General features: G+C 39.3%; 1 protein-coding gene across 4 annotated transcripts in view; it reads left to right on the top strand.

Moving 5' to 3' along the window:
• The window catches only part of tent2 (terminal nucleotidyltransferase 2), a 52,757-nt gene extending 43,657 nt beyond the window's left edge, over positions 1 to 9,100 (top strand). Inside the window, exons 13-16 of one of the 4 annotated variants that reach the window (XM_072257830.1) lie at positions 655 to 747; positions 1,669 to 1,748; positions 6,759 to 7,140; positions 8,523 to 9,100. In XM_072257830.1, the coding sequence (XP_072113931.1) occupies positions 655 to 747; positions 1,669 to 1,748; positions 6,759 to 6,839 (254 nt within the window). In that variant the 3' untranslated portion in view covers positions 6,840 to 7,140; positions 8,523 to 9,100. Of the gene's footprint in view, positions 1 to 654; positions 748 to 1,668; positions 1,749 to 6,758; positions 7,716 to 8,522 lie in introns of those variants that run through there. The other 3 variants (XM_072257827.1, XM_072257829.1, XM_072257828.1) reach the window with 3 other exon arrangements.
• The last annotated feature ends 9,183 nt before the right edge of the window (positions 9,101 to 18,283 follow it).

The following is an 18,283-nucleotide window of genomic DNA, read 5'->3' as shown; positions in this document are numbered from 1 at the left end:
AGCTCGTTGTGAGTTAGAATATGTGTGTTGATTTAGAGGCAGTTGGTTGATGGATGGGAAGAACCCAGGAGGGCATTAGACTTGCATAAATTAAGGAGGGGAATAATTTTTTAAGGCTTCATCAATCTTGTTTGTTATATTTAGAAATTGTTGCACTGCTCTCAAGTTGGGTTTTGTTTTCTAAGATATTAAAAATTTAAAGCAAATTTTATTTTACTACATAAATTCTTTTGTTTGCTTTCTCAAATGGTGAAAATTACATAGGTCAGTACAGTACAGAAATAGGCTCAACAGCTCATAATGTTTTTGTCCAAGCTGATGTCAAATTAAACTAAACCTTTCCTACCTGTACGTGATCCATATCCCTCTGTTCTCTGCGTAAAAATTGTTTGCACCTAATTGTGTCTAAAATGCCATTGTTGTATCTGATTCCTGGTCCTGGACATTTCCTTTAAATTTTTATAACCTTACTTTAGCTGTGTCCTCTAGTTAACATTTCTACCATGGGGAGAAAAGGATTTTAATTGATTACCCTACCTATGCTTCTCATTTTGTATACTTTTCAATCAGGTCAACCTTCAGCTTCCAACACTCCAGGGTGGGGGGGGGGGGAGTTTGTCCAACCTCTACTCACAGATAATCCCTTTAATACAGATAACATTGTGATAAATGGCAAACCTCTTCAGCACCTCTTTCCGAAGCTTCCACATCCTTGCTGTAATGAGGTGACCAAAAAACACAGTTTCGGTGAGCTATTGATTTAGATCTAAGATCTCTGTACGTTAATGATGTTAAGAGTTCTCCTATTAACTATGCCTTCATCATGCGTTAAACTTTGCAAAGTGCAACACCTCACTTGCTCGGATTAAAAAAAATTCTTCTGTCATGTTACTGTTTGAATGTACAATGCACATTTAAAACACACAGGAAAACAATAATTTAAAGAAGCTATTATCAGTGATTCCTGAAAGCTGAAATGGAATGGACTATAGTCCAAAGGTGTACCAGTTAGTAGGTTATTTGGTCATTGTAAATTGTCCTGTGATTAGGCTGGTGTTAGTATAGATGAGTTGCTGAGTGATGTGGCTCATTTGGTCGGAAGTGTCTGTTGTAAGCTGTATCTCTAAGTAAAAATTTAAAAACATAAAATGCACAAAAGATCTGAAAGTGTGGCACAAATGTAGGGCCTTGGTTTTGGAAAACACGATCTCCTATAGTTTTGCCTGACAAATTATTTATAAATCAGACAGGAATATATGGAATATGCTCTTCAAAGTAGAGAAATAGTCATAGATTCCTCAGACATTTCTATTGCAGCTGCTCAAGTAAGTGCTTCAGAGCATGATATATTCAATAGCAAAATGCTGTAGATATTGAAAATCTGAAATAGGAAAAAAGAGAACTCTAGGGCCAGGGAGTATCTGTGAAGAGAGCAGCAAATAACTGATGAAAGGTCAGCATATATTTTTATTTATCTTTACTTGTATTTGTTCTTTTAATAATCAGTAATCTGATTTTATAATACTACCTATGACCGCCACTGACCAGAATATAGTAAAAAAATTGTTTCAGCGCAACTACTATAGCATCTGTTTAATAATATTTGTTTTTATTCTACATTTGTAAAATTGTAGAAATTACTACTGACAGCTTTGTTTGACATTGCAGAACCCTTTGACAGAACAAACACAGCTCGAGCTGTACATGAAAAATGCAAGTTTGACATGATCAAAAAGGAATTTGTACAGGTAAAATCTGAAACCATGTGATTCTGTATTATAAACAACAATGTTTACCTGCATGATTTTATTCCAGGAAACTTTGGATCATTATTTTAATTTCAAAGTAAGTCTTTAAAAATAAGCACTTCTGAGCAGGACATGCATTCCCAACATACTCGTGCTTGTCTGTGTCACGAAGCAAGGAACCCAGAACAAAGGAATGTTCAAAATTCCAATTCCATTGTGAATTAATAGCATTATCATTTCAGATCAGTAATTTTTCCATCACATTCAGAAAAAGAGAACAAATTAGTAAATAGGGTAAATGTAAAAAGATGAGGCAAAAGCAGAAGGGATGATTGGTGACAGGATCAAATCCAGAGAATGTAAATAGAAAGAGGGATGGTGCAAAGGAGAAGGGGATATTAATGGGTTAAGAAAGAAAAGTCTTAAGGGAATGTAGATCTGAAGGGTAGAGTCTCTATCTGAAATTGGCGTATTCAGAGTCCACAAGGAGGTAATACAGGTTTCCCCCACCATCCGAAGGTAGAGCATTTCTATGAAACGGTTCGTAAGCCGAAATGTCGTAAAGCGAAGAAGCAATTACCATTTATTTATATGGGAAAATTTTGTGAGCGTTCGCAGACCCAAAAATAACCTACCAAATCATGCCAAATAACACACAAAACCTAAAATAACAGTAACACATAGTAAAGGCAGGAATGATATGATAAATACGCAGCCTATATAAAGTAGAAATACTTTCCCACAATCATTACTGAACTGTTCTCCGTAGCGAAAATCTCACGCAAGTGCCGTCGGCAGAAAATCTCACGCAAGCGCTGTTGGCAAAAACCCGGCGCAAGGGCTCTCCAGTAACCTTTAAGTTATGAAGCTGCCAAATCATACCAAATAACACGTAAAAATACACAGCCGATATAAAGTAGAAATAATGTATGTACAGTGTAGTATCACTTACCGGAATCAGGACAGCACCAAGCATACTGATGATGGTGTGTTAGACTGAGTCGTCGCAGGTTGGCTGGTGCAGTGGCCCCCACCCTCCAGGCCGCTGACAGATACCGAGCCGCGAAGCATGCAGGGGTCCAGCGGTAGCCGGGAGGCATCCAGCACAGCATTAAGAAAAAAGCCGAAATAAACATGCTAATTAGTTAGGTGCTGCCCGGCACGTAATCGTTGGCCCAGATCAGTGCCGATTGCATTGCCTTTGATCTGGGCTGACATTTAAGTGTGGGGCGGCACCTAATTAATTAGCAAGTTTATTTCGGCTTTTCTCTTAAAGATGTGCTGTGTGCCTCCCGACTACTGCTGCATTCTCCGCGAATGGATACAGTATCTGTCCGTGGCCTGGGTGTTGAGGTGGTGGGACACTGGGATGTTATCTCGTCGCCTATTTCCATTAGAGCAGGCAGCTCATCTTCTCCTATGACTGCCCACCTCGATGTCGAAGGTCGAGGTTCGTTGTCTGCTGTGGCTGATGTGGAAAGCTTGCTTGACTGCTGAGCCTCGCGCATTTTTCTATCACAGTTCTTTGTAAGGACTCAAACCATGCTGCAAATATCTCTTAAACCTACGTACCCTTTCAAAATTAAAGTCGTACTTATCATTGCAGCGAAAATCTCACGCAGTTGCTTCACATTCATTTCGCTACTGCATTCGGTTTTGATTGTTATCCTTTCCTCTTCCAATTGCATCAACTCTTCATCTATCAGTTCTTGTTCATGGGATACCAAAACCTTTTCAACATCATGTTTGTCAGCTTCCACAAGCCAGACTCACTTTGTCCTTACTTCGTTCACCACGATCGAAACGCTTAATTATGTCTAGTTTTACGCTAAGTGTAACACCCTTATGAGCTCTTTTAGGCTTTTCCGACACCATAGAACTCATCTTGCAAACGGCTGCTCGGGGCGTGCACTGCCTTTTATCGTGCACTACTTTTTTTTCGTAACAGTGAAAGCACCTTCTGAAAACGAAAACAGGGTACTAATGTAGGTCTTTCGTAACAGTGAGGTTTCGTAAAGCGAACGTTCGAAAAGCGGGGGACACCTGTAGTCAAAAGAGGAGACGTTGCTCCTTGAACTTATAGTGACTTAAATTGGAACAATGAGGATGTCAAGGGCAGAGGACAGAGTAAACCATTAAAGTTGTCTGGCTCATGATATAATTAAAACCATACTGAAATTGTATACAGATAAAATATTTCAGTGAGCCTGTTGGGCTTTTAAGATACTCCCAGCAGTTATTAACCTGTTTACTAATAGAAGGCATTACTTTGAGGCCAAGGAACAAAACACAGTACCAACAGTCATGTACAGCACAAAGTGCATATAGCACATACAGTGGCATGCAAAAGTTTGGGCACCCCGGTCAAAATTTCTGTTACCGTGAATAGCTAAGTGAGTAGAAGATGAACTGATCTCCAAAAGTCATGAAGTTAAAGATGCAACCTTCTCCTCAACATTTTAAGCAAGATTAGTGTATTACTTTTGTTTTGTACAATTTTAGAGTGGAAAAAAAGGAAAGCAGCACCATGCAAAAGTTTGGGCACCGCAAGAGATTTGAACTCTCAGATAACTTTTACTAAGGTTTCAGACCTTAATTAGCTTGTTAGGGCTATGGCTTGTTCACAGTCATCGTTAGGAAAGGCCAGGTGATGCAAATTTCAGTGCTTTATAAATACCCTGACTCCTCAAACCTTGTCCCAACAATCAGCAGCCATGGGCTCCTCTAATCAGCTGCCTAGCACTCTGAAAATTAAAATAAATGATGCCCACAAAGCAGGAGAAGGCTTATAAGAAGATAGCAAAGCATTTTCAGGTAGCCGTTTCCTCAGTTCGTAATGTTATTAAGAAATGGCAGTTAACAGGAACAGTGGAGGTCTAGTTGAGGTCTGGAAGACCAAGAGAACTGCTCATAGGATTGCTAGAAAGGCAAATCAAAACACCTTCAGGAAGCTTTAGCAAACTCTGGAGTGGTGGTGCACTGTTCTACTGTGCAGTGACACCTGCACAAATATGACCTTCATGGAAGAGTTATCAGAAGAAAACCTTTCCTGCATCCTCGCCACAAAATTCAGCGTCAGAAGTTTGCAAAGGAACATCTAAACAAGCCTGATACAATTTGGAAACAAGCCCTGTGGACTGATGAAGTTAAAATAGAACTTTTTGGCTGCAATGAGCAAAGGTATGTTTGGAGAAAAGAAGGGTGCAGAATTTCATGAAAAGAACACCTTTCCAACTGTGAAGCATGGGGCTGGATCAATCATGCTTTGGGCTTGTGTTGCAGCCAGTGGTACGGGGAACATTTCACTGGTAGAGGGAAGAATGAATTCAATTAAATACCTGTAAGTTCTGGAAGCAAACATCACACCGTCTGTAAAAAAGCTGATGATGAAAAGAGGATGGCTTCTACAACAGGATAATGATCCTAAACACACCTCAAAATCCACAATGGACTACCTCAAGAGGTACAAGCTGAAGGTTTTGCCATGGCCCTCATGGCCCCAGCCTAAACATCATCGAAAATCTGTGGATAGACCTCAAAAGGGCAGTGCATGCAAGACAGCCCACGAATCTCACAGAACTAGAAGCCTTTTGCAAGGAAGAATGGGCAAAAATCCCCCAAACAAGAATTGAAAGACTCTTAGCTGGCTACAAAAAGCCTTTACAAGCTGTGATACTTGCCAAAGGGGGTGTTACTAAGTACTGACCATGCAGGGCACCCAAACTTTTGCTTCGGGCTCTTTTCCTTTTTTGTTGTTTTGAAACTGTAAAAGATGGAAATAAAAAAGTAATCTTAAAATATTAAAGAAATGTGTCATCTTTAACTTTATGCCTTTTGGAAATCAGGTCATCTTTTACTTGCTTAGCTATTCACAGTAACAGGGGTGCCCAAACTTTTGCATGCCATTGTATAGGATAACTAGCATATGTATAACAGTAAAGTACAGTCACACAAAAAATAAATGGTCCAATTCCCTGAGTCCATGAATTTTGCAGCAGTCTGTAGTCAAAAACAATACAGCTTGTCTTGGGCAGCACCGACTCTTGCATGAACGCTGTGCCACACTGCCTCTGGCACTCCGGTGGAGCACCCAACTCCAACGCCTTCCCCTGAGCGGCAGCAAATGGGTGACACTGCGGCTTGAGGCCTAGTCCTCACTATGACTGAGGGCATGCAGCTCCCTTGTCAGTCATCAATTAAACCAATGCAATGGAGTTGCAACATTTCATACCACCAACGTCCAACAGGGTCTTGCGATCACAAGAAAAGTGACTTAAAACGATCACTCGCTGTTAGACTGCATATCTCCTTTGTGCACTGATGAGACTCTGTCGTGGGCAGTGTCACGGTCCGCACCAAGTGCAGTTCCTTCAGATTTTCAGCCAATGAGCAACTCATTAATATGGTAGACCTGCTGTACATTTAAGTTCTCAAGGTTCATCAGCGTCTTGTGAACACAAAAAATACATTTCAAAATACATTAACACCTTTGCTTGACCCCATAGAAGCCGCAGTCAGAGTGCGCTGCTGTCTTACTGGAAGACTGCCATCTTAAGAAGAGGATTGCCATTAGTAATTCCAAATTCATGATATGTAGCCAATTGTCTCCTTAAATGTTCCAGCAAGTGTCTCAGTTCTAGGGCAGTAAGTGATGAACAATAAATGCTGACCCTGACAGTGATTCCTACAGCTTATGAATAAAATTTTTTAAAATCATTTAATTATAACAACAGGAAGATTCTGCTGTTAAGTGAAGAGATAAATCTTCCTGAATGAAGGTTCACACAATCCCATCAGTTTTAACTCACTTTTCTGATATCATACATAATTTGTTAGAATTTTAAATCTTCAGCTTATTCTGAGATTTGAAATCCCATCCTCAATGTTGTTATTGCAGTGTTGTGCCTGCTACATTGCTGCATTTCAATTGGTCAGAAATATAGTTATGTTTAATATCAGTGGAAATTAGTAAATTTTATTGCTGATTTAATGATTTCATTTTTTCTTTAGTCATGGCACAAACTTAAAGAGAAGAGAGATTTGTTCAGCATTCTGCCGGAAGCTGTTGCAACAGAGTGCAGGGGAAGATGATGGACTGGCCCTACTTACAGATGCATTTAAGTTAAGAAAAGTTGAAGTAGAAACCCTGTTGCAAACAAACATTGAGGAGATTTCGTCTGGCAATGATGTTAGTTAAAATATTTAACTTAAGATTTTTTTGACTTCTACATGGCAACAAATACTATGGACCTTTTTTTTTCCTACATTTGTCACAAAAAGCTGGCATTGGAGTCATCATAATAAGGACACTGAAGAATAGAATCCTAGAATTAAGGACAGATGATTAATAAAACAAAGTCTTCTTTTGAAAGATCCTTCTGAATCCTCAAAGGTAAAACACTTATTTAAATGATTTTAAATGATTTGCTGCAAAGTTCAGTCTGTGCAATGTGGTAAGGAGTGGGGTGGGCCCAAAGGATATAGAACTCAATTAAGATATTTACCATGTGCATCTTCTTAGTTGCACAATGTTGAATGATGACAGGCCTATTGCTTGCAATGTAATACCTATAGTTGACTTCCAATTATTTTGCTGAAAGTAAGTATCCTATTTTGTTAATAACAATGATTACTGCCTCCATTTTCAGATTGAAAATGACATTTATCCAGTTTCCTTCCTTCTGTAACATATGCTGAGCAAATACATTCTTTTACTTTGGTTTCTTACCGCTAAAATCAATAAAACTTTATTCAAGCATGGTAATAACATTTGTTATCCTTCGTAAGAATAAGAGCTAAAATATCTTGTAGGATGCTGAGCAAAATACTGCTGAAAGGTGATGTAATGTTTTCAATTTATTTATTAAACCATTCTAGCAACCAAATTCTAAACAGTGCTCTCTTTTTAAAGTAATTATTTCATTACTTTTATGTTTACTGATGTTTGTTGTATAAAGTATGGAAATAATTTTTTGCTATGTTCTATTTTTTTTGGAAATTCCCTTTTGTATTTTGTATGTTGTCTAAATTTAAATAAAGTTTGCATATGGAAAAAAACTTTCTGAATTGAGCATTTACAGTGAAATATTGTACTATTTTCATGGTTGTTTATTCAGCTTCCATTCTGTTGTTGTGAATAGAGACCCCAAAATCTCACTGGTTTCAGAAATGACAACTATAATTTGAAACTGACAAAGGAATATTTAAAGCTTGGTACTTGCATACAGTTTGACACAATATTGGACCTTATAAATAGAGCAAAGCATCGCGCCTGCTGCAAGAGGAAATTTGAATTGGTTAAGTGTTTGCACGGCCACAATAAAATACTTAGCTTTTAGAATAGTTTACTGTTATGCTGGGTAACAGACATATGAGGCAAATTTGATTTTTGTATGAAAATTTTTTTAAAAATTGCAGATGCAAGAAAGAAACAATGAAAGAAAAAGCCTGAAATACTGAACAAGTCAGGCAGCATCTACAGAAAGAAGTAGTTAGTGTTTCAGGTGCTAGACCCCACTTTATCTGATCTGAAGAAGGGTCTTGAGTTTGAAATCAGTTTCTCATTCCACAGTGCTCTCTGACTTACTCAGTGTGTCCAGTACTTAATGTTTTTATTTTGTCTTTTATTTATATTGAAATGATTGCCAAATCAATCCAATTCTGAATTAATAGTGTCATTTAAATAGACCTAATATTTTCTGTAATTTCAGGATCATTCTGTCATTTTGGATTTCTAAAGAAATATTTTGAATAAATTGTTTTTGTTTTTTGCAGAGGAAAACGGGTAAACGGAGAGGCCGAATCATCTGCACATTGATTCAACCCAAGGCTATAATTATTTTACAAGCTTGCATTTTCCCCCACTTCACCCCCTTTCAAGAAAGTTACCAACTGATGAAAGTTAGACAACAAACGCAGTGGTTAATGTATAATTCACAAACTTGCTTTTAGTTGAAGATAATGAACATAGCATGTAAAAGTATCTTGTATTTTTAAGGGAAAGTTTAACCCTTTCAGTTGAATTTCCTCATTAATATAATAGAATGAGATTTGTTTTAAAATTCTAACCCCAAATCACTGACCTACGTGTTTTTAAACCTTACATTCCAAGTACACAGATGTATTTTGTGAAATCCTAACTTTGTAGATGTTTTGTATCTTTGTTTATATAGAATTATATTATACCTAGTTAGCAAAGCACATTTTACACAGTTACTTTGCCCATGTTCATGTGAATATCATTTAAGGTTGAAACATTAATAAATTTATTAAGCCTCTCCTTATTTACTTGAATGGATCAAGTGATTTCTATAAAATGGCATGAATTATATTGTAAATAAAGAAATATTTGTTACACTGTTATTAATTGACTGTTTTACTTTGCTATTCTTAATATAGGGATTACAACAATCTGAGCTACTTCTTAGAAAATTTAACAATATTCAAAATAAAATTCAGTTTCTTAAGACAACTTCGGAAATATGAGGTGTGCTGTAATTAGAACATAGCATGCAGGCAGGGAAATATACTGCTAGGAAGGGTAAGATTTATTTCCATAACTTTGACCTATCTAATTAGGAAATTGTTGAGTTGTTTTGATTCAAAAGTACACTACTCAAGCCAATGAGACTGCCAGCTCCTGCTAGAACAGATGTGTTATTTCCAGTCTCCTACCTTTTCCCCATATTTCCATAAGTGTCTGCCCAATTTATTTTGGTAGCTCTTATTGGTTTATGATACAAATAGTGAATTTAAAATATTTTTCTCTTAACTTGAATTTTTAATCAAATAATTTAAATCTCTGCAGCCTTTTTCAGGGCTGGTATTGGTTTATTATTGTCTCCTGCACCAAGGTGCGCTTTATTCTGCTTTTCACTGCAACAACTGCAGAGAGAGAGAGAGAGAGAGAGGTGTAGGTAAGCAATGAGGTTGTAAGATCATAAGGTAGATTGTAAGGTCAAGAGTCCATCTCATCATGCAAGAGGTCTCTTTAAGAATCAGACAAGCAGGGTAGCTGTTGTCTTTAAGCCTTATTATATGTGCTTTTAAGCTTTTGTATCTTCTGCCTGATGGGAAAGAGAACAAGAAATTTTCTGGAATGAGAGGAAATCATTGATTATGGTTGTGACTTTACTGAAGCAGCGGGAAGTAGACAGAGTCCATAGAAGGGTAGTTGGTTTCTGTGATGTGCTGAACTGTGTCCACACCAAGCCGTTATGGTTCCAGACAGGATGTTTTCAACGGTGCATTGATAAAATTTGGTAAGGGTCAACAGAGACATGCCAACTTTTCTTCACCTCCTGAGAAAGTAGAGTTCAATAACAGCATTGACTTGAACATTAATTCCAAAAAGAAGATAGAAACCTCTGAGATAACGAATACATTAATGCTTTATTTCTCACTTTTAAAATATTCTAACAACGCAGCAATGTGACATAATGAACTCCATCAGCAGCACATTATAAAAAGCTTCTAAATCACCATGACTGAGGTGTTGCTTTGTGCCTCTACTTATTTCCCATTACTTTCAGCTGACCTTATCCTATTATTCCATTCTTTACCCAAAAACATTGGGTAAACAATTGAACAGCTGCACAGACTTTTGGTATCATCCTGAACCCTGGGCCAGATCAGCATGTTTTATTTTATTTAGAGATGCAGCACGGAAAAAGCCCTTCAAGCCACACTGCCCAACATGTGTCTGAGAACATGTGGAATCAGCCGGTTTCATGCTCAGTAGAGTGACAGGTTGAGCTCAGATCTTGAGTAAGATGTTGTTTTGATGGAGTCTGAGGCAAACAAAAGGAATCTTGCTATGATTGGAGCGAGACCATCTCCAGTATGTACAAATAATGCTACAAAAGATGGTTTAAAGTTGCTGCAATGCTAACAATGTCTATTGTATTCAGAGTACTTTTGATTACAGTAAAAACATGCTCAGGTGAAAGGTAAGGCTGGAAAGTTTGAGGAACTCTGGTTGATGAGACATATTGAGGCTCTGATCAAGAAAAAGGAGGAGGGATAATTTGGATCCGCAATCTGCAAAAAGCAAATCCATCAATGACCTTAAAGTATCAAAGTACATGTAAGAAGGAAATTGGGAGGGCAAAAAAAAAAGGGGTGATCTTGTGGGAAGCTAGAGGTAACATTGTGGAGGCATTTGCTTCACCTTTAGCCCCAACTGAAGTTCTGGAAGACTGGAGGGAGGCTAATATTCCACCATTGTTCAAGAAGGCCAGCAAAGACAAACCAGGAAAATACAGGCTGGTGAGTCTGACATTATTGGTGGATATGTTAGTGGGGGTGATTCTGAGAGACCGCATACATCAGTAGTTGAATAGGCAAGGTCTAATTCTGGAAAGGCAGCATGACTTTATGCATGGTGAAATCACATCTGACAAATCTGTTGGAGCTTTTTCAAAAGAAACCAAAAGAGTATGAAGCTAAGGTGTTGTGGACTTCAGGTAGGCTTTTGATAAGGTCAAGTAAATGAATGTCAGGTTAGCACTCTCAATATTGAGGTCCTAATTATACTCGGCTGGCTATGGTGAGCAGGTTGTTCACTTACCCAATAATAGACACTTGAAAAAGGCACTCCCTTGAAATTTGTCTTGGAAAATAATTAAAATATAGTGAAAATATAAAAGAAGCAGGAATTGGTAACAATAGAGAGAGTGAGTGTGTATAGAGCATTGCAGAGCATCCTGGGCTATAACCATTTTGGATTGTTACCTGTGGATGCATCACATTCAGGATAGTGAAGTGCCAACTTGAACTTATGTATGTGGATGAACCAGGAGGTACGTCATCTGCTGAAGGCTAAATCTGTGGCATTCAAGTCTGGTGACCCAGGCCTGTGCTTGAAAACAAGGTATGATTTGCCGAGGGCGAAGAGGCAATTTTGTGATTTTTATTAACGACCTGGATGTGGGGGTCAAAGGGTGGGTTGGCAAGTTTGCAGATGACACAAAGGTTGGTGGTAGTGTAGATAGTGTAGAGGATTGTTGAAGATTGCAGAGAGACATTGATAGGATGCAGAAGTGGGCTGAGAAGTGGCAGATGGAGTTCAACCCGGAGAAGTGTGAGGTGGTATACTTTGGAAGGATGAACTCCAAGGCAGAGTACAAAGTAAATGGCAGGATACTTGGTAGTGTGGAGGAGCAGAGGGATCTTGGGGTACATATCCACAGATCTCTGAAAGTTGCCTCACAGGTAGATAGGGTAGTTAAGAAAGCTTATGGGGTGTTAACTTTCATAAGTTGAGCGATAGAGTTTAAGAGTCGCGATGTAATGATGCAGCTCTATAAAACTCTGGTTAGGCCACACTTGCAGTACTGTGTCCAGTTCTGGTCGCCTCACTATAGGAAGGATGTGGAAGCACTGGAAAGGGTACAGAGGAGATTTACCAGGATGCTGCCTGGTTTAGAGAGTATGGATTATGATCAGAGATTAAGAGAACTTGGGCTTTACTCTTTGGAGAGAAGGAGGATGAGAGGAGACATGATAGAGGTATACAAGATATTAAGAGGAATAGATAGAGTGGATAGCCAGTGCCTCTTCCCCAGGGCACCACTGCTCAGTACAAGGGGACATGGCTTTAAGGTAAGGGGTGGGAAGTTCAAAGGGGATATTAGAGGAAGGTTTTTTACTCAGAGAGTGGTCGGTGCGTGGTATACGCTGCTTGAGTTAGTGGTGGAGGCAGATACACCAGTGAAGTTTAAGGGACTACTAGACAGGTATATGGAGGAATTTAAGGTGGGGGGTTATGTGGGAGGCAGGGTTTTAGGGTCGGCATAACATTGTGGGTTGAAGGGCCTGTACTGTGCTGTACTATTTTATGTTCTATGTTAATATTATACCAGTGCCTAAGAAGAATAAAGTGAGCTGCCTTAATGACTATCACCCAGTAGCATTCACATCTACATCATGAAACACTTTGAGATGTTGGTTATGACTAGACTGAACTCCTGCCTCAGCAAAGACCTGGACCTATTGCAATTTGCCTATTGCCACAACAGGTCAATGGCAGATGCAATCTCAATGGCTCAATGACCACCTGGACAACAGAAACACCTATGTCAGGATGCTGTTCATTAACTATAGCTCTGCATTTAATACCATCATTCCCATAATCCTGGTTGAGAAGTTACAGAACCTGTGCCTTTGTACCTCCCTCTGCAATTGGATCCTCGACATCCTAACTGGAAGACCACAATCTGCAAATTGGTGATAACATATCCTCCCTGCTGACAATCAACACTGGTGCACCTCAGGGGTGTGTGCTTAGCCCACTTCTCTACTCTCTCTATACCCATGACTGTGTGGCTAGGAACAGCTCATATACCACCTGTAAATTTGCTGATGATACAACCATTGTTGGTAGGATCTCAGATGTTGACGGGAGGGTGTATAGGAGTGAGATATGCTAACTAGTGGAGTGGTATTGCAGCAACAACCTGACATTCGACATCAGTAAGACGAAAGACCTGATTGTGGACTTCAGGAAGGGTAAGACGAAGGAACACATACCAATCCTCATAGAGGGATCAGAAGTGGAGAGAGTGAGCAGTTTCAAGTTCCTGGGTGTCAAGATGTCTGAAGGCCTAACCTGGTCCCAACATATCAATGCAGTTATAAAGAAGGCAAGGCAGCAACTATACTTCATTAGGAGTTTGAAAAGATTTGGTACGTCAACAAGTACATTCAAAAACCTCTATAGATGTACTGTGGAGTGCATTCTGACAAGCTGCATCACTGTCTGGTATGGGGAGGAGGGTGGAGGGTACTCCTGCACAGGACCGAAAGAAGCTGCAGAGGGTTGTAAATTTAGTCGGCTCCATCTTAGGTATTAGCCTACAAAGTACCCAGGACATCTTCAAGGAGCGGTGTCTCAGAAAGGCAGTGTCCATTATTAAGGACCTCCAGCACCCAGGGCATGCCCTTTTCTCACTGTTACCATCAGGTAGGAGGTACAGAATCCTGAAGGCACACACTCAGCAATTCAGGAACAGCTTCTTCCCCTCTGCCATCCAATTACTAAGTGGACATTGAACCCTTGAACACTGCCAAAGTGTTTTAATATATATAATTTCTTTTTTCGAACAATTTTAAATCTATTTAACATATGTATACTGTAATTGGTTTGCTTACTACTATTTTTTTCTTCTATATTATATATTGAATAACTGCTGCTGCTAAGTTAACAAATTTCACGAAACATGCCAGTGATAATAGACCTGATTCTGTCTCTATGTTGTCTCTACTTAGTATGTTGTGTAAGTTAAGTATAGTGTATGCTTATTTAAGTTCATGAATAAATTCTTCTCAAGCTTCCAGTTGGGTACAGATATCAATTTTAACAGATGTTTGAACAGCAAACTCCGCCATCTTCATCAGGGAGATGCCTGATTGGATGAGGACTAACCAATCAGGAGAGACAGACGGCAGGGGTATAAATACCACCAGACTAGATGTGCCCAGGCATCATCCCTGACGAAGATGGCAGAGTTTGCCATCAAAACATCAGTTAAAATCTGTACCTGGCTGTACCCGGCTGGAAGCCCGAGAAGAGTTTATTTGTTATGTTCGCCAGGAAAGCACTAGATCCTTTATGTAATTTATGTTTGCCATGATTATAATATATTGTACTAATGCTGCAAAAAGGTTACTTTCATGGTATTTATACCCTTGTTATATATGCCCATGGCAATGAACTTAATCTTGACAATGAAGGGCATGTGACAACATAGAGAAAAGATTCAAGCGTCTGGTAATGTTTAAGTCAAGGCAACTGTTAGGTATTAGCCATTGTTGGGATGTAAATGTTGATACAGAGCCTTGATTGATATAGAAGGTTTATAGAAAATGGAGCACCGTGGCTTGTGAAAGACAGGCTTTAAGCAAAGGTCTCAAGGTCTAGGAGTGTGACAGAGAGAGTAGCAATATCAAAAAGCATGAGGTTTGATGTTTGAGAATTTTCCAGAGTGTGTTGGTGATTAGAGAAAGATTCTGACTTCACGGGATAAGAATGTCCTGCCGTCTGGGGAGGAATGTGACCTGCCATCACTGGGGAAATGGTGGGGTAGAGCTTAGATCAGGCAGTAATGGAGGGCCCAGCTCAAACTGGACTGAACCGTTCTGGACAGTTTGAAGTTTTGCATCTTGTTTCAAGGCTGTTAGCTGATTCCTGGCTGAGAGAGTGTCTTTAAATATATATTGAAGTTAAATCCTACAGTTTTGTCTGAGTAACTAGAACGACACCTAAATATGCATAAGAAAAGTGTTAAAATAAGATTCTACAAGATAAAGACTAGATATAAACAAGTGCATTATTATGCTATACTTTTGACTGAAAAAGCTTCCAAATCTAAGCTTTAACAATCTTTCATATACACAGGGTTTCAAGATTCATTGAGGATTTTTATGCATAAGAAATGTGATCACACCACTGGTAAGCTGTGGACAATAGACGCTGTTATTAAAACGCCTTGAAGGCCCAGATGTAACTGAATAGCTAACACTTTGTAGGATGCCATATTTTTGTTAGCTGTACATCTTGGCAGAAAGTATGCAACAAGACACCTGTCTTTTTGTTTAGTTGGAAATGCACTTGCCTGTGATTATACTTTACAGCTCACAATGTAATTTTGGCCTAATATTTTAGGTCTACAACATAACACTTACGTATGAGCACAATGTTGTTGAATAAATAGTTTTGATAATAAGTAGTTCACCAATTCAGATGAATGTAAAACATCTCAGGCATTACAGGAAGAATAGTAAATTGTCCTTTTTTTTTCTTGGTCAATATTCATATCAGCCAATTAGTTGTCACATTTCTAAATCTTGCTGTTCTCAAATTTGCTTCTGCATTTGGTTCATTAGTAGTTGAGCAGGTATAGCACGTGATTTTGAAAGCCAATGGAATTTTATTGTTTATTGCTAGGGAATTAATATTATTCTGAACACATCCACAATATCCTGAAAAGAGAGGGTGAGCAGCCCAGAAGTCATGGTACATATTGATAACAACAATATGGGAGAAAGGGAGGAAGTCCTGAAAAAAGAATACAGGGAGTTAGGAAGGAAGCTGAGAGGCAGGACCTCAAGGATAGTAATCTCTGGATTGCTGTCTGTGCCACACGACAATGAGGATAGGAAAAGAATGAAGTGGCAGATAAATGTGTGGCTAAAGAATTGGAGCAGGAGGCAGGGAATCGGACTTCTGGATATATGGGATCTCATCTGGGGCAGGTGGGACCTGTACAAAAGGGATGGGTTGCACTTGAATCTGAGGGGGACCAATATTCTTGTGGGCAGGTTTACTAGAGCTGCTGGGAGTGGTTTAAACTAATATGGCAGGAGGATGGGAACCAGTATGATAGAGCTGAAGATAAGCCAGTAGGTTTACAAGGAGATGATGGGTGTAACATGAATGTAAAGGAGGACAAGCCAGTGGCTAGGTACAAATGCAGACAGAGTAAAGAGTTAAGTTATACCATAGAGGCAAAACTCGAATGGGTGAAGAATGCAGCACTGAAGGTACTGTATTTAAATGCACACAACATTCGGAATAAGGTGGACAAATTCGTAGGGCAATTAGAGATTGGTCGGTATAACATTGTGGCCATAATTTGAGTTGTGGCTGAAAGAAGGCCATAGTTGGGAGCTTAATATCAAAGTATATACTTTATATCAAAAGGACAGATAGGAAAGCATAGGCAGTGGTGTGGCTCTGTTGGAAAGAGGTGACATGGAGTCAGAGAATATTGAATCTTTGTGGGTGAAGTTAAGAAACTGCAAGGATAAAAAGAAACATTATGGGAATCATATATTGGCCCCCAAATAGTAGCCAAGATGTGGGGTTGAGATTGCAAAGGGAGCTGGGAAGGGCATGTAATGACACATTGTAATGGGGGACCACTATGCAAGGAGATTGGAAAATTCTGGTTGGTGTTGGATTGCAAGAGAGGAAATTTGTTGTATGACTATGAGATGGCTTTTTAGAGCAGCTTGTGCTTGAGCCTTCTTGGGGAAAGGCTATCTTAAATTTGGTATTGTGTAATAATCCAGATCTTAATAGGCAGCTTAATGTAAAGGAACCTTTAGGAGGCAGTGATCATAATATGATTGAATTCATACTGCAATTTGAGAGGAAGAAGCATAACTCATATAGATCAGTTTTGCAATGGAATAAAGGGAATTACAGAGCCATGAAAGAAGAGCGTGCCCAGGTGGATTGGAGGAGGATACTGGCAGGGATATTGGCAGAGCAGAGATGGCTGAAGTTTCTGGGAGTAGTTCACAAGGTGCAGAATAGGTATGTTCCACAGAAGAAGTAGTTCTCAAATAGCAGGAGTCGGCAGCCGTGGCTGATGAGAGAAATTAAGGACTGCATAAAAGCCAAGGAAAGGGTATTAAGGTAGCAAAAGCGAATGGAAAGCTGGATGATTGGGAAGCTTTTAAAATCCAACAAAAGGCAAATAAAAAAGCTATAAGAAGGGAAAAGATGAACTATGAGGGCAAATGATGGAAAAAAATAATACAGGATATCAAAAGCTTTTTCCGGTTATATGAAGAGTAAAAGCGAGGTGAGAGTTGATATTGGACTCCTGGAAAATGATGCTGGTGAGGTAGTAAAGGGGGACAAAGCAATGGCAGATGAAGTTAATGGGTACTTTGCATCTGTGGAAGACTAGCCGTGTGCCAGAACTGTGGGAGTGTTAGGGAGCAGGAGTGAATGCCATTGCTATTTCAAAGGAAAAAGTGCTCGGCAAGCTCAAAGATCTTCAGGTGGATAAGTCAGCTGGACCAGATGGACTACATCTCAGAGTTCTGAGAGAAGTTGCTGAAGAGATAATGGATGCATTGGTCATAATCTTTCAAGAATCACTTGATTCTGGCATGGCACCAGAGGACTGGAAGATTGCAAATTTCACTCCGCTCTTTAGGAAGGGAGGAAGGCAAAAGAAAGGACATTGTAGGCCAGTTAGCCTAACCTCAGTGGTTGGGAAAGTGTTGGGTCTATTATTAAGGATGAGGTTTCAAGGTACTTGAAGACTAATGATAAAATAAGTCAAAGACAGCATGGCTTCTGTGAAGGGAAAACTTGCCTGTCAAATCTGTTAGAGTTCTTCAAGGAAGGAACAAGTAGAATGGACAAAGGAGAGGCAGTGAAAGTCATTTATTTGGATTTTCAGAAGCCATTTGATAAGGTGCCACACATGAGGCTGCCTAACAAGATAAAATCCTATGGCATTACAGGAAAGTTACTAGCATGATAGAGGAATGGCTGATAGTCAGGAGGCAGTGAGTGGGAATAAAAAGGGCCTTTTCTGATTGGCTGTCAGTGGCTTGTGGTGTTCCTCAGGGGTCAGTATTGGGACCATTACTTTTCACATTTTTCTTCAATGGTTTGGATAATGGAATTGATGGCTTTTTGCACAGCTTGCAGATGATACAGAGATGAGCGGAGGGGTAGTTAGTGCTGAGGAAGCAATATGATTGCAGCAGGACTTTGACAAATTGGAAGAATG

Source organism: Mobula birostris, chromosome 5, assembly GCF_030028105.1.
Source record: "Mobula birostris isolate sMobBir1 chromosome 5, sMobBir1.hap1, whole genome shotgun sequence".
Lineage (NCBI taxonomy): Eukaryota > Metazoa > Chordata > Chondrichthyes > Myliobatiformes > Myliobatidae > Mobula > Mobula birostris.
This window is presented reverse-complemented; position numbering and strand designations above follow the sequence as displayed.